The sequence below is a fragment of the Theropithecus gelada genome, chromosome 3 (assembly GCF_003255815.1).
Source record: "Theropithecus gelada isolate Dixy chromosome 3, Tgel_1.0, whole genome shotgun sequence".
NCBI classification, from domain to species: domain Eukaryota; kingdom Metazoa; phylum Chordata; class Mammalia; order Primates; family Cercopithecidae; genus Theropithecus; species Theropithecus gelada.
The window spans coordinates 19950114-19971005 of record NC_037670.1 but is presented as its reverse complement, the minus strand read 5'-3'; the positions used below and the strand labels follow the sequence as shown (position 1 = coordinate 19971005).

Genomic DNA, 20892 nt, shown 5'->3' with positions numbered 1-20892 from the left:
CTGTCAGTCTCTTGCTGGTGGGTTTTGTAAGCATTGGTACTTTTCAATGATCCCTTCTGGAAACCAGCCCCTGCCTGAGCTTTCAGGAATGTATCTGTTTCCACCACTTTTCAGCGATTCTTCCTGCTCCCTTTGCCAAGGTGTGTTTCTCCAAGATTGGAGGGGGTCGTTTGAATCAGCCCAGATGCTTTCGGCAGCGAACAAGAGGCCCCAGCACCCGGCTTCCGCCCCAGGAGGGTGTTGGTTCTCTGGCATCTCTGTGGCCATGGGGTGCCACCGTAGCAGCCAGGGCCACACACTGCTTATCGGGGCCCCACCAGGGGATGCTGTTGCTCCCGGCCCTCTCAGCAGAGCCCTGGGACCCACCCTGTGTGGACTGCTGAGGTCACAGGCCCACCCAGACTAGTGACTGGCAGGGAATGGCATGTACCCGTTGGCTACTGTCTACTGAGGCCAGTCCCTAGTCCCCATTCCCGCCCTCCCATCATCATGGCTGTGGGAAGAGGCAAGGAGACCTGAACTGTCAGGAATGAGGAAGGGGATGGATGCTGAATAGATTGACATCCATGACCCTGGGTTTCCTCCTTCCCCTACCCTCGAGGGCTTTGGCAAGATTAGGCAAGTATGTAAGGAGAAGGAGTGGGCCTGGCTTCCCTGAAGCTGAGCAGTCAGGGCCTGAATGATTTGAATGGGATCCAGGTAAACCCCATGGCCCCACATGGCAGAGTCTCTGCACGGAATCCAGCCTGGGCTCATGGCCCTGCAGCCTCACAGGCCTGGCACAGCGGTGCCTGCTAATTCCTTGTCTCTGGTGGGCAGGGGACTGATTGGTCCTGCTGATGGCAGCAGCAGGCCATCTTTGGAGCAAAGTTGGAGCTGAGTTCAGGTGCTGTCACAGCCTGACTGGGTGTGCACACACTTGGGGCAATGCTGACATGCCAGCCCCTTGCCACCTCGGCCCCCTCTGGACTTTGGGCACTGATAAGCGTAGGAGGAAAGCCAAGTGGGGACTGAGGGCAGCTTGGTGCTGGCCTGAAGGCACCCTTGGCACCATGAATGGCAGCAGGAGGCAGACCGGTTCCTGGGTGGAAGGGGGCAGGTCCTTGGTGAGGCGCCCCCTTCAGGCCAGGAAGGGCTTGAAGGCTGGGGGCAAGGCTGCCAGTCCTGTGAACTGGAGTGGGAACTTACGGTGCCTTTTTCAGGCCTGCCCATGGCCTCCCTTGGACCAATTGGCACAGCATGCACTTCCTCCCCATTGAGGCCCATAAAAGCCCCAGGCTCAGCCAGAGCTGAGCAAATGTTGGGACGACCACCTGCAGACAGGAGCAAGCTACTCCAGGACCCCCTCTTTGCCAAGAGCTGCAGAGACGATGGAGCGATGACAGGGAGACGATGGGACGACCAGCTGCAGAGAAGAGCTACCCTCTCTGCTGATATCTGAACACTGGTTGGGATGACTTGCCTAACAGGAGCTACCCTATCTGCTCGGAGCTGAACAGACGCTGGGACACCCTGGCTGCAGAAAGGAGCTGCCCCCCTGTGAGTTTCCTCAAAGCTGTTCTATCTATCACTCAATAAAGCTTCTCTTCATCTTGCTCACTCTCCACTTGTCTGCGTACCTCGTTCTTGGATGCAGGACAGGAACTCAGGACCTGCCAAATGGCAAGGCTAAAAGAGCTGTAGCACAAACAGGGCTGAGATGTGCCCTTTGCTTGCCACATTACAGGTGAAGCGAAGGAGAGAGGAGCTGCGGCCCTTTGGGGAACCCAGACCTGGGAGCTCCCCAAGCCAGGGCTGTGATTCCCTCTTTGGGACCCTGTGGTTCCTGGTGTGTCTAAACTTTTGGGCACCACCGTGTTCCCCAGTGCCACGCTGTGGAAGCTGCTTGCCGTGTGCTTGGTCTGGCTGACGCCTCACAGGGAGCCAGCACCTAGAGCCGCTCGCCCGGCTGAAGCAGCTGGCATGTCTGCCAGTGCACCGTGGCCAGACCCCACGCGCTCACACACGCCTCACCATTCCATGCCTGACTCGCCCTTGGCAGGCATGGGACCCAGGCCTGTAGTGTGAGCCGAGGGCAGCCTGCCAGCCCAAGTGGGTGAAATGAGCCCAGCAAGCCTGAGCAAAACTTGGGCAAAGGACCCCCAGCCACAGAGATTTTGGCCGGAAAAACGACACCCTGAAGATCCCATAACACGACTCTCCCAGTTTGCAGTGCTTCCCCGTCTCTCGGTGCTGTGATGTCTGCTTGCAGCTTAGCGTCTGTTCGAGCCTGTCTGTTGTCTGTTCACACGCTCCCATCATCCTCCTGTGTCTGTGAAGTCTTAAACCTTTAGTTAAGTCAATACATGTCTGGTGGGATGCAATTCTCTATTGTGTTCACTAAATTAAGACTAGCTGACATGTCTTTGTTGTTATTCCACATTACATACATTCTACATATTTCTAAGCCAAAAAAAATAATGTAGCTGGGCACGGTGGCTCACGCCTGTAATCCCAGCACTTTGGGAGGCTGAGGCAGGCGGATCACAAGGTCTGGGGTTCGAGACCAGCCTGGCCAGCATGGTGAAACCCCATCTTTACTGAAAATACAAAATTAGCCAGGACTGGTGGTGAGCGCCTGTAGTCCCAGCTATTCAGGAGGCTGAGGCAGGAGAATCGCCTGAACCCGGGAGGTGGAGGTTGCAGTGAGCTGAGATTGCGCCACTGCACTCCAGCCTGGGTGACAGCAAGACTGTGTCTGAAAATAATAATAATGTTAAATAAATTTAAAAAATGTAGGGAACCTTTAAAAATCCTGAGGAGATAGCCCACACACCACTCCTGGTCCATCTTGACCACTGATGCTGGCCTTATGAGGGCCAGGTGTGCACTCCTGGGCGTGGGCCCAGTGAACCTGCGATTTTGACCCTAACGGGGACCAATCTGCACAGCTGAGCCAGCCTCTCTGCAGTCCCTGTCCCATCCACAGAAAACCCCCCAGACTTTCTTATGGTCAAGGGTTTGGTGACGCAGCTCTGAGCAACTCCTGCTGGCCTGGAAAGCTCCTCTGTCCTCACGATGTTGTGGCCTCTGCTGTAAGAACATCTGTCAGGAGACAGTGAAGACCTCCACAACTGTGGGCTCACTGGGTCAAGAGCATTAGCGCCCCGACCCAGGGGCTGACCGAGACCCTATGTCATGGGCATGTGTGCCCAGCTAGGAAGTCCTGAGCCAGCCAGGTTCTCCTGCAGGAGACAGCACCAGCTGAACCACAGCTTGGCCTCCGGGGAGCACTCACAGGCCACGAGGTGGTGGCGCTTGTGGCTGCTGTGAGCGTCTGCCCGGAGAGGGGCTGTGTCTGGGTGTTCACCAGCGGCTCCAGAGCCTGCCAGGCTCAGCAGACAGACGTTACAGTGCCCCTGATGGGTGCGCGGCGCCAGGCACAGGTGTGCACCTGCTAACTGTGCGGAATTGTGACTCTTAGGACACTTCCATAACAATGACTATTTTGACTGCATCGAGAATGACTAGCCTCGGCCACTTCCCCTGCATTTTGCGTAGAGCCCAGGGCCCGGCTCACTCCCGTTGTGACTGTGTGCGAGACCCTCGCAGAGAGCCAGGGGAGGTGGCACCTTGAGATTGCTGCAGCGGGGACAGTTGGCATTTAACGTCACTCTTGAAGATCGTTTGTGAGAATTTGGGTGTTTGGGGTTTTTAGTGTGGCCTCAAATAGATTGTCAGTGCTACAGCTCCAGAGCTGAGAAGTTATATGTGCCACCCCACACGGGTGGATAGGCCCGTGCCCTGCCCTCCCTGAAGCTCACTCACTGTGCCCCTCTCCTGCCTCCCTGCTCAACAAGCTCCTAGAGGCTCCCCGAGTATTGTCACTCCCTGGAGCCACAGAGACCCCCACAGGTCCCTGCTTGGCGCTCTCCTGTGCATCCCGCACGAGCTCCCCCTTCTCCAGTTCCTGATGCACACCCCTGCCCTCTGTAGGTGCTATGTACAGGGCCCTGCCAGCCTCCGAGGCCCACAAGGGCTTCTGGTTCAGGAAGGCTCTGTGATTACCTCAACTCCAAACCCTCCCTCCCCCAGCCCCAGGCAGCATGCTGGCACCCTAGCATCCCGAGAACACCAAGTGCCGTTTCCTGGAAGAGTGAATGCCGTTTTCTGTCAAGAGAAGTTTCCACATCTCTGGCCTGTGATTGACTGACTCGCTTTTGAAGTCCGTTCAGGAGAGGTCATGCCCATCCCCTTCCTCTACCCGCTGGCCTGCCCTGTTCACTTGGCTGCATAGTGGGAAAAGGGAACTTTTCCACCGGCCCTAAGCAGAGCCTGCTCTCCAGAGACTGGCAGAAAATCAAGTGCCGGGGGAGAGCTGGGTGGAGGGAAAGCCGGAGGCTCCCCTGAGGCCCCGTAGAAGGAGTGCCTTCCGGTCGCTCTGGGAAGCCCTGCCCCTTCCTCCTCCCACCCGCCTCCCTGCCAGTGTCCTCGTGCAGCAGACCTGCAGGAACAATGCCGCCACGGGGGCCCGAGTGTCGGGGACCTCCCAGGCCAACACCACAGCCCAACACGGATGCCACCAACCTGCGGAGAAAAGCCCTTATTAGTGTCCACAGCGACTCTCTCTCCATCCTTTAGGTGGCTCGATGCCAGGGCATAATTCAAGCCATTGCTGAGATGCCCACAGACCAAGAACACAAAGCTGGGCACATCATAATTTCCAAAACAATGTTGTAAAAGAACAAAGCTGTAGGACCCATACTTTCAATTTCAAAACTTACTACAGAATTACAGTCATCAAAACAGTGTGGTAGCATCATAAGGCCACACAGATCAATGGAATAACACTGAGTCTAGAAATGAGCCCACGTGTCTGAGCAAGGGTGCCAGGCCATTCCATGGGGGAAGAATTGTCTGTTCGACAAAAGATGCTGGGACAGACAGACATCCACAAACTCCCATGTTAAACCGTCTACAAAAATTGACCAAAAATCGATCAATGAGTTAAATCTATGCAGATCTTAGAAGAAAACATAGGGGTATATTTCCATGAACCTTGGATTTGCCAATGGATATGACACCCAAAGCATGAGCAACTGGAAAAAAATAAATTTTGACTCCACCAAAACTAGAAACAGCTGTGCATCAAAGAACATTAAGAAAGTAAAGAGACCGGGACCAGTGGCTCATGCCTGTAATCCCAGCAATTTGGGAGGCCGAGGTGGGCAGATCACTTGAGGTCAGGAATTTAAGACCAGCCTGGCCAACATAGTGAAACCCTGTCTCTCCTAAAAATATAAAAAATTGGGCCAGGCACAGTGGCTCACACCTGTAATCCCAGCACTTTTGGGAGGCCGAGGCAGGTGGATCACAAGGTCAGCAGTTTGAGACCAGCCTGGCCAACACTGTGAAACCCCATCTCTGCCAAAAATACAAAAATTAGCCGGGTGTGGTGGTGCGTGCCTGTAATCCCAGTTCCTGGGGAGGCTGAGGCAGGAGAACTTGAACCTGGGAGGCAGAGGTTGCAGTGAGCTGAGATCGTGCCACTGCATTCCAGCCTGGGAGACAGAGCAAGACTCTGTCTTTAAAAAAAAAATTAGCTGGGCGTGGTGTTGGGAACCTGTAATCCCAGCTACTTGGGAAGCTGAGGCAGGAGAATCACTTGAACCCAGGAGGTGAAGGTTGCAGTGAGCCAAGATCGCACCATTGCACTCCAGCCTGGGTGACAGAGTGAGACTCCATCTCAAAAACAAAGAAAAATAAAATAAAATAAAAGATAACCTACAGAATGGGAGAAAATATTTGCAAGTCTTATGATAAGGGTTTAGTATCTTGAACATCTTCCTCCAGAAAATAACCAACAGGAACATGAAAAGATGTTCACTCAACATCACCAATCATTAGAGAAAGGCAAATCAAAACCATAATGATATAGCAGGACAAGCCACAGACAAAACTCAGACACCAGATTAAAGAAGGAAGAGGTTTTTCATTCGGCCGGGAACGTCAGCAGACTCGCATCTTAAGAGCCGAGCTCCCCGAAGACAGAGTTCCTGGCCCTTTTAAGGGCTTACAACTCTACGGGGTTCCACGTGAAAGGGTCCTGCACATGTGGTTAGAGTTGGGGGGGCGTTAATCTTTTAACCTCAAGCCTGGTCATCAGTGGCACCAGCTGGTCTTGCCACTGCATTCCTGTTGTTTTTCAACTTTTACTTCCTCCTCCTCCTCAGAGACAGGAGACAGTAAGAGAAATGGCTTCTCTCCTCATTCCCCACTTTGAGAACCTCACTCACCAGTGGGAGTTCTCACTCTCATCTTCACTACCCAGGTCTTCCTGCCAGTTCAGTTCCACTGACTCCTAGAGTTACATACTCTGTTTTCCAACAGGGGCTAATCTGCGTCTTTTAGGTCCAAACAGGTGAACCAGGTGTCCTCAGCTGGCAGCAACCCCAACAATGTGTCAACAGTCTTTTTGGATAAGCCGGCAACTGGGGCAGTTACTACCAAACGTTCAGCACCAGGATCGACAAGAAAATACCCCTGTCATCCTGACCATAGGCTCTTTGGGGGCACTTGAGCCCGGTCCCCCTCAGTCCAATAACCCTTCTGCCAGGTTGAGCAGGGCCCCTTCCTCCTTGTCTGGGGCCTCTTGCTCTGAGTCACCTTATTTTTTTTTATTTTTTATTTTTTGAGACAGGGTCTCGCTCTGTCACCCAGGCTGGACTGCAGTGGGGCAATCTCGGCTCACTGCAAGCTCCGCCTCCCGGGTTCACGCCGTTCTCCTGCCTCAGCCTCCCTAGTAGCTGGAATTGTGAAACCCCGTCTCTACTAAAAACACCTTGCTTTCTTTTTAGCTGAGGGCATTTGTTCTTCTAATGTCCTATTTCTTTACAATAAGCACACTGGTTACGCTGCAGACTCTGACAACCAGGCTGAGTTTCTTTCCCAGGGCCCCCCAACTTCACTTCCCTTGCCTCTTTGGGGGGACTCCTCTGATGGCTGCAGCTAGCAGGTTGGCGTTTCGCCAGGCCTGACGTTCACTCTCTTTGCGGTTTTCCTTATGGCTTACCGCATCCCTGTTTACAAACACTCGGTTAGCTATTTCTAATAACTGATGTATTCATCCCTGCAAACCCAGCCTGTTTCTGCAGTTTTCTTCTAATGTCTTCTGCGCTTTGACTAACTAAAGCCATGTTGATCATGCGCTGATTTTCAGGGCTATGGGGATCAAAGGGAGTATACATATGACAGGCCTCGCACAGTCTCTTGTAGAATTGTGCTGGACGCTCTTCTTTTCCCTGAATGACCTCAGAGACCTTGTTAACGTTTGTGGCCTTCTGGGCTCCCTCTTTAATCCTTCCACGAGAGCTTCCCTGTCTCGGTTCAGCCTTTGCACACCCTCTCTTTCATCTGGGTCCCACTGGGGGTCGGTTCCTGGGAACTGGGTCCTCACATACTCTTGGGGGTTTTGGTAACCAGCCGGTACATGTTCCTCTAGCCACTCAGGCACTGCGTGGAGCACTCTCCGCCTTTCATCTGTGTTAAAGAGGAACATGAGCAGCTGGTGGCAGTCAGCCCAGGTGGGGCTATGGGTCTGGATAAGTTGGGAGCAAATCAGAGCTTATGGCTTTTCGTATAGGACGGGGTATTGTTGGTCGGCAGAGGTGAAGGGCTGGTACACAAAAACACGCCTCTCCACCCTGTGCCCATCCTCATCTGTCCCAGGATACCGCTGCTCTCTCAGGGGGCATTTGTACCCAGTTTTGGGTCGTAAATGAGCTGCCAAGGGAGGGGTTTCTCCCGAGGCTTCACCTCCTCTCGTCTACTCTGGGTGGGATATGTTTGTCTTGCGGAGGTGCAAGCATTGTGGGCTCAAGAGGGGGGAGCCTCTCTCCCTGGTAAGGGGAGGGCACCACTGGGATCACTGGTGCCATCTCCTGCAATGGGTCTTCTGGTGTTGGGTTGAACAGAACTTCAGGAGTTGATTTCCCTCAGCGGGTGAAGCGGGATTCTTGGCTGGCTATCCCTTTGCTACTAGCACTGCTGCTGCCTGCCTGCTTAGCCACTGTGGAGGGTCTAGCACCAGCTGTAACCAAGTGTCTATGTATGGGAACTAGTCTAGGTATCCCTTACCAGTTACCTTGTGCCACACCTTAGAAACAAGGGACCTGTCCAGGCTTCCTTCTGATGGCCAACCCACTTCTAATGTTGGCCCATCTATTTCACACAAAGTTCTAAGTTTTCCTGGTGTCACAGTAACCCCACAGTCTCCACTAAATCCCTTCTTAAAATTTTTCAACATAGTTCCTAGCGAAGTGGGCTCACTTTGTGTCTGAACCATGTTTCTTCGAAATAAAACACCACGCTCACACCACACACACACCGCAGAACGAAGAATGGGTAAAAAGGGCACACATGCACTTTTTCAGTTTACACCAAACCAGAATAAAAACCAAAATCAGAGTATCCAGAAATCCAAGCCAGGTCAAAACCAAATCCAAAGTATCAGGCAATTCAGGTTAAGTCAAAAACCAAAGTGCCAGTACAGGCACGCCGTGGGTGATCAGGCCACGCTTCCACTCAAATGGAGCGGGCAAGTTCCCAAGACCAGTCTTACCAAGTTTCAGACGTCCGGACTTAAAGTGCCAGTTCCTTCCCAGTGTTCAGCCTCTGCGTTGGTCCTCCGCGGGTGTCTGCTGTGCACTGCTCTGACGAGGCGTTCCACTGGGGCAAATGCCTACCCAGGAGCGCTCTCAGGATCCGCGTGGCTCCAGCTGGCCAGAGGTCCCACAGGGATGTTCCACAGGGCAGGCCTAAGCGACCCAAGGGGCTGCCTCGACTCTCTGTTAATCACCTCGCTTCCCGGTCAGGGAACCAAGAAATGTAGCAGGACGAGCCGCAGACAAAACTCCTCAAACGCCGGATTAAAGAAGGAAGAGGTTTTTCATTCGGCCGGGAACGTCAGCAGACTCACGACTTAAGAACTGAGCTCCCCGAAGAGAGTTCCTGGCCCCTTTAAGGGCTTACAGCTCTAAGAGGGTCCACGTGAAAGGGTGATGCTAGATTGAGAGCACATGTGGTTAGAGTGGGGGTTAACCTTTTAACCTCAGGCCTGGTCATCAGTGGCACCAGCTGGTCTTGCCATGGACTTCATTGCTGTTGTTTTTCAACTTTTACTTCCTCCTCCTCCTCAGAGACAGGAGACAGTAAGAGAAATGGCTTCTCTCCTCAATGAGACACCTCTTGATACACACTAGCATGGCTATAATAATTTAAAACAAGAATATAACAAGTGTTGATATGGACCTGGAGAAACTGGAACCCTTGTGCACTGTTGGTGAGAAGGGAAATCGGTGAGACCGCTGTGGAACACAGCTTGATGGTTCCTCAAAAAATAAACATGGAGGCCGGGCACGGGGGCGCACGCCTGTCATCCCAGCACTTTGGGAGGCCGAGGCAGGCAGATCCCCTGAGGTCAGGAGTTCGAGACCAGCTTGGCCAACATGGTGAAACCCCATCTCTACAAAATATAAAAATTAGCCAGGCAGAGTGGCGCATGCCACTGTAATCCCAGCTACTCGGGAGGCTGAGGCAGGAGAATTGCTTGAACCCAGGAAGCGGAGGTTGCAGTGAGCTGAGATTGTGCCATTGCACTCCAGCCTGGTGACAGAGTGAGACTCCATCTCAAAAAATAAATAAATAAATAAAGTCCGGGTGCAGTGGCTCACGCCTGTCATCCCAGTACTTTGGGAGGCCGAGGCGGGTGGATCACGAGGTCAGGAGATCAAGAGCATCCTGGCCAACATGGTGAAACCCCATCTCTACAAAATACAAAAATTAGCCAGGTGTGGTGGCGGGCACCTGTAGTCCCAGCTACTCCGGAGGCTGAGGCAGGAGAATGGCATGAACCCGGGAGGCGGAAGTTGCAGTGAGCCGAGATTGCACCACTGCACTCCAGCCTGGGTGACAGAGCCAGACTGTCTCCAAAAATAATAGAAAAATAAAAAAATAAAAATTAAACATGGAGTTACCACATTACCTAGTAATGCCACTCCTGGGTACACACCCAAGAAAAATGAAAAGAGGTGTCCAAAATAGCCCTGAATGTGCACAGCAGATTACTCACAAGGGCTGAAAAGCAGAAATAACCCAAGTCCGACAAATGAGGAACCAAAATGTGCTCTATCCACGCGATAGCTTCTTATTCGGTCACAAAAAGAAACCAAGTACACGTGCTCTGACATGGGTGAAAATACTATGCAAAGTGAAATAAGACAGGAGGCCATGATTGTGTGATTCCATTTATATGAAACGTCCAGAACAGGGAGAACCTATTTTAGACAATAGAGACAGAAAGGCGATTAGCAGTTGCCAGGGGAGGAGGAAGACGGGAGGGGAAATGATTGCTTCCTGCGGTGATGAGAGAATGTTCCGGAACGTGACAGAGGTGGTGCCTACACAACTTTCTGGATGTACTAAATGCCGCTGATCATTTACTTTAAGGTGATTGATTTTTAGGTAAGTTGAATTTCACCTCAATTAAAAAATCCGAACACTCAAACTGCTCCCACCAGCTCAGCCCCGAGCAGACGGCGCTGCCCGTGGAGGATGCCCAGCCGCCCGGGCTTCTCCCTGCCCGCTTCCCTGTCCCCGTCCTGGACTCTTCTCTCTTTTGCCTTTAATCCACTCTGCCCAGTCATTGCTCGTGTTCTTCCTACCTGGCCGACTTCTCTCTCAGTATTTCCTTGGTGAAACATCCTAAGAGGAAGTTACATTAGAGAAAAGCGCATTTCATCTCACAGGCCGTAAATAGGGCCATTTAGGAAGCCATATGTTAATGAGGGGAGTCGGATGCTCCTTGCCGTCTGCGGGGATGACGGGTGCCAGGCGAGGCAGTTACCAATCACGTGTGTGTTTAGGGCTCAGGAAAGCGAAGGAGAAGCGGGCCAGGGTGGTGGGGCTGCTCCACAGTGCCCAGCGCTCCAGACTTCACTTCTGGTCCCGCTCCTGGGCGGCCACGAAGTTCAGCAAGTCAATGGCAGTGACCACCCCGAACACCATCTGCCGCTGACTGGACTTCCCGGTGCTGTGGTCTGAGGGGAGAATGAGGCAGCGCGTCTGCAGGTGCCGCGGGAGGCTGGGCGGGCTGCTGCGGGGCAGGAGGCTCCTGGGGGCCTAGGGGACCTACCTGTGTACCGTGGGGGCCCCAGGGCGGCCTGCTGGAGCCCAGCAGCCAAGGCTGTGTTTTTTTTTTTTCCCCCGAGACAGAGCCTCACTGTCACCCAGGCTGGAGTGCGGTGGTGCAGTCTTGGCTCACTGCAACCTCCACCTCCTGGGTTCAAGTGATTCTCGTGCCTCAGACTCCCAAGGAGCTGGGACTTCAGGTGCACATCACCACACCCAGCTAATTTTTGTATTTTTAGTAGAGATGGGGTTTTGCCATACTGGCCAGGCTGGCCTCGGACTCCTGACCTCAAGTGATCCACCTGCCTCGGCCTCCCAAAGTGCTGGGATAACAGGCTTGAGCCACTGGGCCTGGCCAAGCCTCTTCTGATATGAGCCCCATGGGGTCCCAGGCCAGGCTCTACCCCCACCCCATGAGTCCCATGGGCCCCAGGCCAGGCTCCACCCACCGCATGAGTCCCCTGGGCCCCAGGCCAGGCTCCACCCACCGCGTGAGTCCCCTGGGCCCCAGGCCAGACTCCACCCACTGTATGAGTCCCCTAGGCCCCAGGCCAGGCTCTACCCAGCCCCTCCACCCCATGAGTTCCCTGAGCCCCAGGCCAGGCTCCACCCAGCGCATGTCAGGACGCACCCTTCCCCGGCCCACCATAAGGCTCCTGAGGCGCTCAGGACTTCAGAGCTGGTGTGAGCCTGAAATTCAAGCCTGCTCACAAGGCCGGCACAGTGGCTCACACCTGTGATCCCAGCGCTGTGGAAGGCCAAGGTGGGAGGATCATTTAAGCCCAGAAGTCTGGGACCAGCCTAGGTAACATATCGAGACCCCATCTCTACAGAATTTTTTTTTTTTTTTTTTTTTGAGACGGAGTCTCACTGTGTCGCCCAGGCTGGAGTGCAGTGGCGTGATCTCCGCTCACTGCAAGCTCCGCCTCCCGGGTTCATGCCATTCTCCTGCCTCAGCCTCCCGAGTAGCTGGGACTACAGGCGCCCGCCACCTCGCCCGGCTAGTTTTTTGTATTTTTAGTAGAGACGGGGTTTCACCGTGTTAGCCAGGATGCTCTCGATCTCCTGACCTCGTGATCCGCCCGCCTCGGCCTCCCAAAGTGCTGGGATTATAGGCTTGAGCCACTGCGCCCGGCCAGAATATTTTAAAAAATAAATTAGTTGAGCATGGTGGCACATGCTTGTGGTCCCAGCTACTTGGGAGACTGAGGCAGAAGGATCAGTTAAGCACAGGAAGTCGAGCCCGCAGCGAGCTCTGATGGCACCACTGCACTCCAGTCTGGGCAACAGAGCAAGACCCTGTCTCTAAAAACAGACAAAAACCCCTTGCCACCACGGGCAGCACACAGCTCCCATCTCTGGCCTGATTCTGTCTTCACCCCTACTGCCTTCTCCTGGCAAGCATGGGCTCGGTGTTAATGCTGGCCCAGGTTCCCACGATGGTTAATTTTAATACAGATTAACGGGGCTGTGGGGAGCCCAGGCATTGGTCACACATCATTCTGGGCGTGTGTGAGGGGATTTCTCGATTAGCACAAGAGTCAACACGCGTGCTACTGTGGAGGGCCTCACCCAAGCAGCTGAGGCCTGAATAGAACCAAAGGTGGAATTTCCTGCCTTGGGGCTTGAACCGCTGGCTCTCCAGTCTCCAGCCTGCCGCCTCACCCTGCAGATCTCAGGGTCTGTCAGCCTCTGTGATCTCATGAGGCAGTTCCTTAACACAGATCTCATTCCCTCCCTCTCTCCCCTCCCCACACATCCTCTCGGTCCTGCGTCTCCGCAGGACCCTATGCCAGCTGTCATGAGGCACAGAGGGGTGAGCAGGGTGGGGGTAAGGAACATCCAGGCAGAGCCCTCGGAGCCCATCCCCACTCTGCCATGGCTGTCACTCCTATCTTTGTAGGCAGAGGTCCCTACTTAGCGCCCCAGGAAAACCAGGGAACCCAGATGAGATCAGCTCCTTGCGTTTCGGGGACACTGAGGCACAGTGACAGTGTTGAAGAAGGGAGCCCTGAGGGCCGCAGGCTTCTGTGGCCCTGAGCAGTGAACCAGGGCTGGCCGGTGGGCTTTCCGACGACGGCCAGGTGGTGGTATGTTAGGTCTTGGGGGCTGTGCCATCTCTGTTGTGACCACACAGCCCTGACCTGCTCGAAAGCAGCCACAGGCAGTGGTGACAAGCGTGGACATGCTCCGGGAAGACTTGAGTTGGGGACCCTGACGTTGGCATTTGCATCTTTTTTTTTTTTTTCTGAGATGTTCAAACACAAGTAAATGTGAGATGAAGAGGGGAACCCTCCTACCCAAGCTCGGGGGTGGGTCCAGGGCCCTGGAAAGCCTTCATTTGCCATGGGGAGGCTGTGATTCTGAACCAGAGAGCCATTCTGAGGGGTGGGTGTTACCTACCTGCAGGCCCCCCCACCACACCTGCCCAGGCCTGGTCCCGCGCTGCAGAGCCAAGGATGTGAGATGGGGTTAGACTCGGGGCCCTCACGGACCAGCCTCAGCCGCCCAGTGCGCACCCACTGCACACAGGCCTGGTGGGTGGGCAGGCTCCGGGCTCCAGGCCCCCTCCCAACTCTTCCTGTGGGCCCCGGGCCGAGGGCTGCCATCTATAACCCAAAACCTGCGAGCGACTCTCCTGGCCTGTGGGGATGTGGTGGGGACGCCCGGGGATGTGCTCAGGAGTCGCCAAACCTCACGAGCTCGCTGGGAGCAGGGCTCCGAGGACAGCCCACGAGTGGCTCCTCTGAGACCCATGTGGGGGTTTCCATTCAGAGCAGCCCCCCGAAGGCCACGAGGCTGTTGGGGCAAACACTGCCTCTCCAGGGCTGCAGGACATGGCCAGGGTCAGGACTTGAAACCCTTCCAGATGTTTCTGGGCTTGTCCCTCAGAGTCCCGAAGACTGCTGGCCTCCCAGGAGGCAAAGGCCCTACCCTGTGTGGCCTGAGGGGTCCCTGCAGGAATCACAGGTGCAGCCCACCAGCCCGGGGCGTGTGGGAGGCCCGGGCATAAAGACTGGGTGTCACTGAAGGTCAGCACCACCCACTCCCTTAAAACCCCGCGGGGGACGGGGGCCCAGCTGCTGCCCGTGGCAGAGGCCAGGCTTGGTGGCCTGACCCCAGTGAGAATCCCATGCACAGAGCAGGTCTCCACTCACACTGGATCTGCTCGTGCACCACCAGGGCGAAGTGGTCCATCTCCAGGATGTGCGAGAGCCTGCCCAGCGTGTCCGTCAGGCGGATCTGCAAGGGAAGCGCGGTCAGTGGGCCCCACCGGTCCCAGGAAAAGGAACACGGGTGACAGGAAAGCATCGCGTGAAAGGATCCTAACCTAGGAATCAGAGGGTGACAGGACACACTGAGAAAGACCCTTTGAGGAGGCCGGGCACGGCGGCTCACACCTGTAATCCCAGCACTTTGGGAGGCCGAGGAGGGCAGATCACTTGAGGTCACCAGTTCGAGACCAGCCCGGCCAACATGGTGAAACCCCGTCTCTATTAAAAATACAAAAATTAACAGGGCGTGGTGGTGAGTGCCTGCAATCCCAGCTACTCAGGAGGCTGAGGCAGGAGAATCGCTTGAACCTGGGAGGCAGAGGTTACAGTGAGCTGAGATCCAGCCACTGCACTCCAGCCTGGGCAACAGAGGGTGACTCAGTCTCAAAAAAATAAAATTGAAATGAAATGAAATGAAATGAGATGAAATGAAATGAAATAATAAAATAAAATAAAAAATACCCTTTGAGGAACTATCAAATTAAGAAAGGGGCTGGGGGCCGGGCGCAGTGGCTCAAGCCTGTAATCCCAGCACTTTGGGAGGCCGAGACGGGCGGATCACGAGGTCAGGAGATCGAGACCATCCTGGCTGACACGGTGAAACCCCGTCTCTACTAAAAAATACAAAAAAACTAGCCGGGCGAGGTGGCGGGCGCCTGTAGTCCCAGCTACTCGGGAGGCTGAGGCAAGAGAATGGCATGAACCCGGGAGGCGGAGCTTGCAGTGAGCCAAGATCATGCCACTGCATTCCAGCCTGGGCGGCAGAGCGAGACTCTGTCTCAAAAAAAAAAAAAAAAAGGGGCTGGGAGTGGTGGCTGTTGCCTATAATCCCAGCACCTTGGGAGCCCAAGGCAGGAGGATAGCTTGAGCCCAGGAGTTTGAAACCAGCCTGGACAACATAGCAAGACCTCATCAAAAATACAAAAACCTAGCCAAGCACGGTGGCGTGTGCCTGTAGTCCTGGCCACTTGGAGGCTGAGGCAGGTGCATTGATTGAGCCTGGGAGTTCAAGGCTGCAGTGAGCCATGATCACGCCACTCAACTCCAGCCTGGGCGGCAGAGCAAGACTCAGTCTTGAGGGGAAATAAAAAACAGGAAGGGACGTGGAGAGGCCTCGAATGCACTGTTACGTCAAAAAGCCAGTGTGAGAGGGCTCTGTGCTGTATGATTCCAACCCTATGATGTCCTATTTAAGGCAAAACTAGTAAAAAAGAGCCGTGGACTCCGGAGTCGGGGGTGGGCTGAACAGCCGGAGCGCAGGGGCGTTTTAGGGTGCGAGCGTTCCTCTGGAGGGTCCTATGACTCCTGTCTGAGGGGAGCTCAAACCTCCACTCACTGTGGCCTTCGCTGCCATCGATTTCCTGGGGAAATGCCACCAGGGCTGCACAAGCCCCTCCTGCGACACAGTGAGGACACTTGCTTATCAGCAACGGGCAGGCAAACCCAGAGGTGGGGCGCACCTCACAGTGAACCACCTGAGGTCTGCACGGCAGGTGTCCTTCCCGTTTCGACCTGGCACTAGAGGCGGCTTTCCCAGGTAAGCTCCCGGGGCTCGGAGGCGGCACCGCCTGACCCTGTACCGAACGCTCAGGAGGCAAAGCACCGTGATGTGCCCCACGCTGGTGCCCCGTGCATCCAGAAGCAAGAGTGTGATTTATGGAAAGCCCAACCCCCCGGCGCGCGTTCTTACGAAGGCAGACCCTGCATGTGTCGGAAGACCAAGGAGGCAGCGTTTTCCCGTCCGACAAAAGAACCAGGAGTAACACCCCGGGGAGCCGTGAAGGCCGGGACCTGCCCCGCCCCCCTCACTGTGGGACAGACCCTCGGCCTGGGGACCACAGGAAGGGCCAGCGCCAGGTAGAACATGTGCCCAGGGGATGGGAGCCACTGTTTTCTGTGGTGGTGCCCGGCCTTTGCCTTGGGACAGGGTCTGAAACGAGGTAGCTTCTACTCCTGCTGAAGGCCATCCTATCCCCGCATCCCTTCCCCTTGGGGCCCGGAGCAGAGTGGGACACAGGGAGGCCCCAGAGGTGCTCTGTCCCTGCTGGCCAGGCCCCTCGTGTGGGCCATGGTGAGAGCCTCAGGCCTTGGCGGCAGGTCTGCTAGAGCCCAGTGGGGCAAGCAGGGCAAGCGCGGCTGGGAGCTCAGCTGCGCCCGGGCATCACTGGATGCAAGCCTCCGAATCCCCACGCCCTTGGGCATGAGGCCAGCGGCTACCAGCCCTGCCCTTTAGCTGTCTCAGATCCTGCCAGCTTGAAGATCAAAGTCAGAAAACCAAAGCACCAACCAGAGAGTCTCAATGCAACCACCAGAGAGCCGGCTCAGCACCTCGCCAGGCAAGGGCACCTAATCTGTCCCATTTGTGCAGGGGCCGGAGCGCAGCCCGAGAATCAATACCAAAGGCCACAGACACCATGGAATAGAACTCAGGACTCAGCACAGAGAGGGGCAGACAGGCATGCGACATTGTGCAGCGGGTCACAGGACGACCACCAGGTCCGTGGGAAGGAGGTAGAAACGGTGAGCACCCCCCAGGCGTCTTCACCCACACAGCCCTGGAAGGTGTGGCTGAGGTGGACCCCCAGCCTGGGGTGGCTGCCTGGGGGTGGGGTGGGGACTCAAGGGGGCACAAGAAGCCCTTTGGGGATAACAGATGTGTCATGGGTGACAGCATCATGGGTGTATATTTATGTCAAAATCACTAAGCTAGGCCAGGCACGGTGGCTCACGCCTGTAATCCCAGCACTTCGGTAGGCTGAGGTGGGCGGATCATGAGGTCAGGAGTTCAAGACCCACCTGGCCAACATGGTAAAACCCTGTCTCTACTAAAAATACAAAAATTAGCTGGGCGTGGTGGCACATGCCTGTAATCCCAGCTACACAGGAGGCTGAGGCAGGAGAATCGCTTGAACCCGGGAGGCGGAGGTTGCAGTGAGCAGAGATTGCGCCATTGCACTCCAGCCTGGGTGACAGAGCCAGACTCCGTCTCAAAAAAAAAAACCAAAAACAAAACAAAAATCACTAAGCTGTGTGTACTAAATATGTTCATTGTATCCTATAATACCGCAGTCAAGAATGGAGGGGAGAGTGGGGAGGAAGGAGAGAAACTTCCAGCACTGGTGGGTAGTGCTCTCACGTGGTGCTGGGCACCATGACCCTACTCGGTGATCACCGGGGGCTGGACAGTCTCCAGGAGCTCCCCACAGAGCGGGAGGCGATGGCGGCTCCAGAAAGCACAGGAAGCACCCTCGCAGCACAGGTGCTCTGGGGCTGGGACAGCCAGTGCGAAGCCGGGAAGAAACACCCTCTAGGTGGGCACGGGGGCTTTGCCCCCACTGGGCTTGGCAGGGGGGTCACGGCCCCGCAAGTCTTCTGTGGAGTGAGAGGAGATGCGATGGGGGGTCCTGCAAGGCCCACTCGGGAGGCGGTGGCAGCTGAATGTGAGAAACGCGTGGATTCGGGTGACGTTTCAGGTGTGTGTATGAGATGGGAAAGAAGTCAAATTTGCGCCGGGCGCAGTGGTTCACACCTGTAATCCCAGCACTTTGGGAGGCCAAGGGCAGGCGGATCACAAGGTCAGGAGATCGAGACCATCCTGGCTAACACAGTGAAACCCAGTCTCTACTAAAAATACAAAAAAAAAAAAAAACTAGCCAGGCGTCGTGTTGGGCACCCGTAGTCTCAGCTACTCAGGAGGCTGAGGTGGGAGAATGGTGTGAACCCGGGAGGCGGAGCTTGCAGTGAGCCGAGATTTTGCTACTGCACTCCAGCCTGGGCGACAGAGACTCCATCTCAAGAAAAAACAGGCCAGGCGTGATGGCTCAAGCCTGTAATCCCAGCACTTTGGGAGGCTGAGACAGGCGGATCGCTAGGTCAGGAGATCGAGACCATCCTGGCTAACACAGTGAAACCCCGTCTCTACTAAAAAATACAAAAAACTAGCCAGGCATGGTGGCGGGCGCCTGTAGTACCAGCTACTCAGGAGGCTGAGGCAGGAGAATGGTGTAAACTCGGGAGGTGGAGCTTGCAGTGAGCCGAGATCGCGCCACTGCACTCCAGCCTGGGCGACAGAGTGAGACTCCGTCTCAAAAAAAAAAAAAAAAAAAGTCAACTTCGCTCCTACGTTTGGGCAGAACCCTAGCCTTTCGTGTCAAAAGCCACACCTCCGTGTCCCAGGGATCCATGTGGAAAGTCACACGAACTTGCCTGGGCCAGCCTCAGAGCAGCAGAGGGTGGGTGTCTCAGGACAAGCATGGGGTCTAACCAGCCCGGCAAGGAGCCCCCATGGGCTTCTCTCAGAATGTTCTAGCTCTTATTGGATAACCAAATGCATGCACAGGCAAATGAGGCTGGGCATGAGAAAGATCCCAGCAGATGCCACATGGTGCTGGGGACAGCGTCTCAGCGCAAACGACCTCCTCAAGTCCCCAAGACACGGCTGGTACGGATGAGCCTGCACTGATGAGCGCCTCCTCTCTGGCTGCTTCACCTGTAAAGTGGGTGCTTCTCAGCTTCATGGTTTGAGGGGTGCAGCCAGCTTCGGCCTAAGTGGTGTTGAGGGTTGAGGACCCAGCACCCCCACACAGGAAGTGCCGCATCCTGCCTTCGAGGCCGGGGGGACTCGGGCACCCTCTGCCATCCCGAAGCGCCTGCGTACCTGTTTGAACTGCCCGTAGGTGACTGCGCACCTGTTTGAACTGCCCGTAGGTGACTGCGCACCTGTTTGAACTGCCCGTAGGTGACTGCGCACCTGTTTGAACTGCCCGTAGGTGACTGCGCACCTGTTTGAACTGCCCGTAGGTAACTGAGTACCTGTTTGAACTGCGTGTAGATGACTTTGCCAACTTGGTCTGATGGCTGCACCTTCCCGGCAAGCAGGGACGACAGCATGTTCCCAAGCGTCACCATTCCCAGGATCACCCTGTGGGGTGGGGGCAGGCAGGGGTCAGCACTGGCACCTCACGCCTCCCAGGACGGCGGGGCACACCCTCAGCTGCCCCGGGGAGGGGCACTCTCTGGCCACACCTGGGAGTCCTCTGCCACCAGCCTACACACGGCAGGAACCAGGCCGGGCCCTGACGGGGAGAGAGAAACCAAGAGTCCTTGGACCCTTTCAGCCAGGGTTGAGGGTGACCAGCTGTCAGGTTTCCGTGACATGGGGCTCTCAGTGGTCACTGGGCATGTGTGCCCAGGCCTTCTGCTGTCAGACATGTCAAGGATATCTCTCCCCTGCCCCCAAGGTGGGCCCAGGATGGGCTGCACACACACAAAGGGTGGGTGGGCCGAGGTCTGAGGAGTGAGCACGGCAGCCCTGCCCCAGGCTGCTCAGGGACCGACAAGGAGCCTCCAACACCCTGAACATCCGCATGAGGCGGCCCAGACAGGCCTGTCGGCTGAGCTGCGGGGTCTGCACAGCTGCTCTGTCCGGGGACACTGACGTGGTGGAGCTGGACAGACAGAACCGGGGACTGAGCTCTGGGCAGGGACTGAGACTGACCCCGCCTCGTCCACCACGGGCGCCTGGTCGAAGCCCTTCTCCCGGAGGATCTCGATGGTGTGCTCACAGGAGACGGTCGGCAGCACGGTCAGTGGGGCCGACAGGCTCAGCTCCTGAACACGGAGGTGCCACCACCTGAGGGAAGAGGGCAGGCGGGGGGTCAGGATACGGACACACGCCCTTGTCCCCACACTGGGCAGCACCTCAGCAGGAGGCCACGGGGACCGCTCTCCTGCCTGTCACACTGGGCAGGACCAGCACAGGGCACGGGGGCCACTCTCCTGCCTGTCACACTGGGCAGGGCCAGTGCAGGCCACAGGGACCGCTCTCCGGCCTGTCACACTGGGCAGGGCCAGCGCAGGCCACGGGGACCGCTCTCCTGCCTGTCACACTGGGCAGGGCCAGCGCAGGCCACGGGGACCGCTCTCCGGCCTGTCACACTGGGCAGGCTAGCACAGGCAGTAGGTCTCCAGCCGGGCAGTCTTACCAGGGCTTCTTCTCCATGAGGTCCTCCTCCTTCAGAAAGCCCTTCTGCAGCATCCACCTGTCACTCAGGAACTTGGTCCTGCGGGATGGGGGAGTCACCAGGGCCCTGCAGGGCCCCACTGGGCCTCTACCCATGCTGAGGGGCAGCACTGCCTGCCCAGCCCCTCTCCTGGACCTCACTGGTGCAGCAGAGACCCCCAGGTGCTGGCTGGAGGTCCCAGGGGGAAGCCTGTGGGCTGGACTTCCTGCCCCCATGGCCAACAAGCATGTGTGAGCATGTGTGAGCATGCACACAGCCATCGCTCAGGCACTCAAATAAACACGTCCTCTCATGCTTGCCCCTCGCACACTCACACACGCACGGGCACGCATGGCAAGCTGGCCAAGCGTGTGGGGAGATGGTATTCTTGCACTGACGGGGGTGGGCAGGAGCCCTGAACAGGCCAACTTGGCGCTGGGCACCAGATG

The 20892-nt window shown here is 56.0% G+C and overlaps 1 protein-coding gene across 7 annotated transcripts in view; it reads right to left on the bottom strand.

The window, feature by feature from the left end:
• Nucleotides 1–10270: 10270 nt before the first annotated feature.
• The window catches only part of CBS (cystathionine-beta-synthase), a 28140-nt gene continuing 17518 nt past the window's right edge, over nt 10271–20892 (bottom strand). For 5 of the 7 annotated variants that reach the window (XM_025378682.1, XM_025378681.1, XM_025378684.1 and 2 more), the window contains 5 exons: nt 20426–20503; nt 19939–20073; nt 19254–19362; nt 14325–14409; nt 10271–11075 (listed from right to left, as the gene is read on the bottom strand). In XM_025378682.1, coding sequence (XP_025234467.1) covers nt 10972–11075; nt 14325–14409; nt 19254–19362; nt 19939–20073; nt 20426–20503 — 511 coding nt within the window. In that variant the 3' untranslated portion in view covers nt 10271–10971. Of the gene's footprint in view, nt 11076–13569; nt 13612–14324; nt 14410–19253; nt 19363–19399; nt 19517–19938; nt 20074–20425; nt 20504–20892 lie in introns of all 7 variants that reach the window. The other 2 variants (XM_025378680.1, XR_003118506.1) reach the window with 2 other exon arrangements.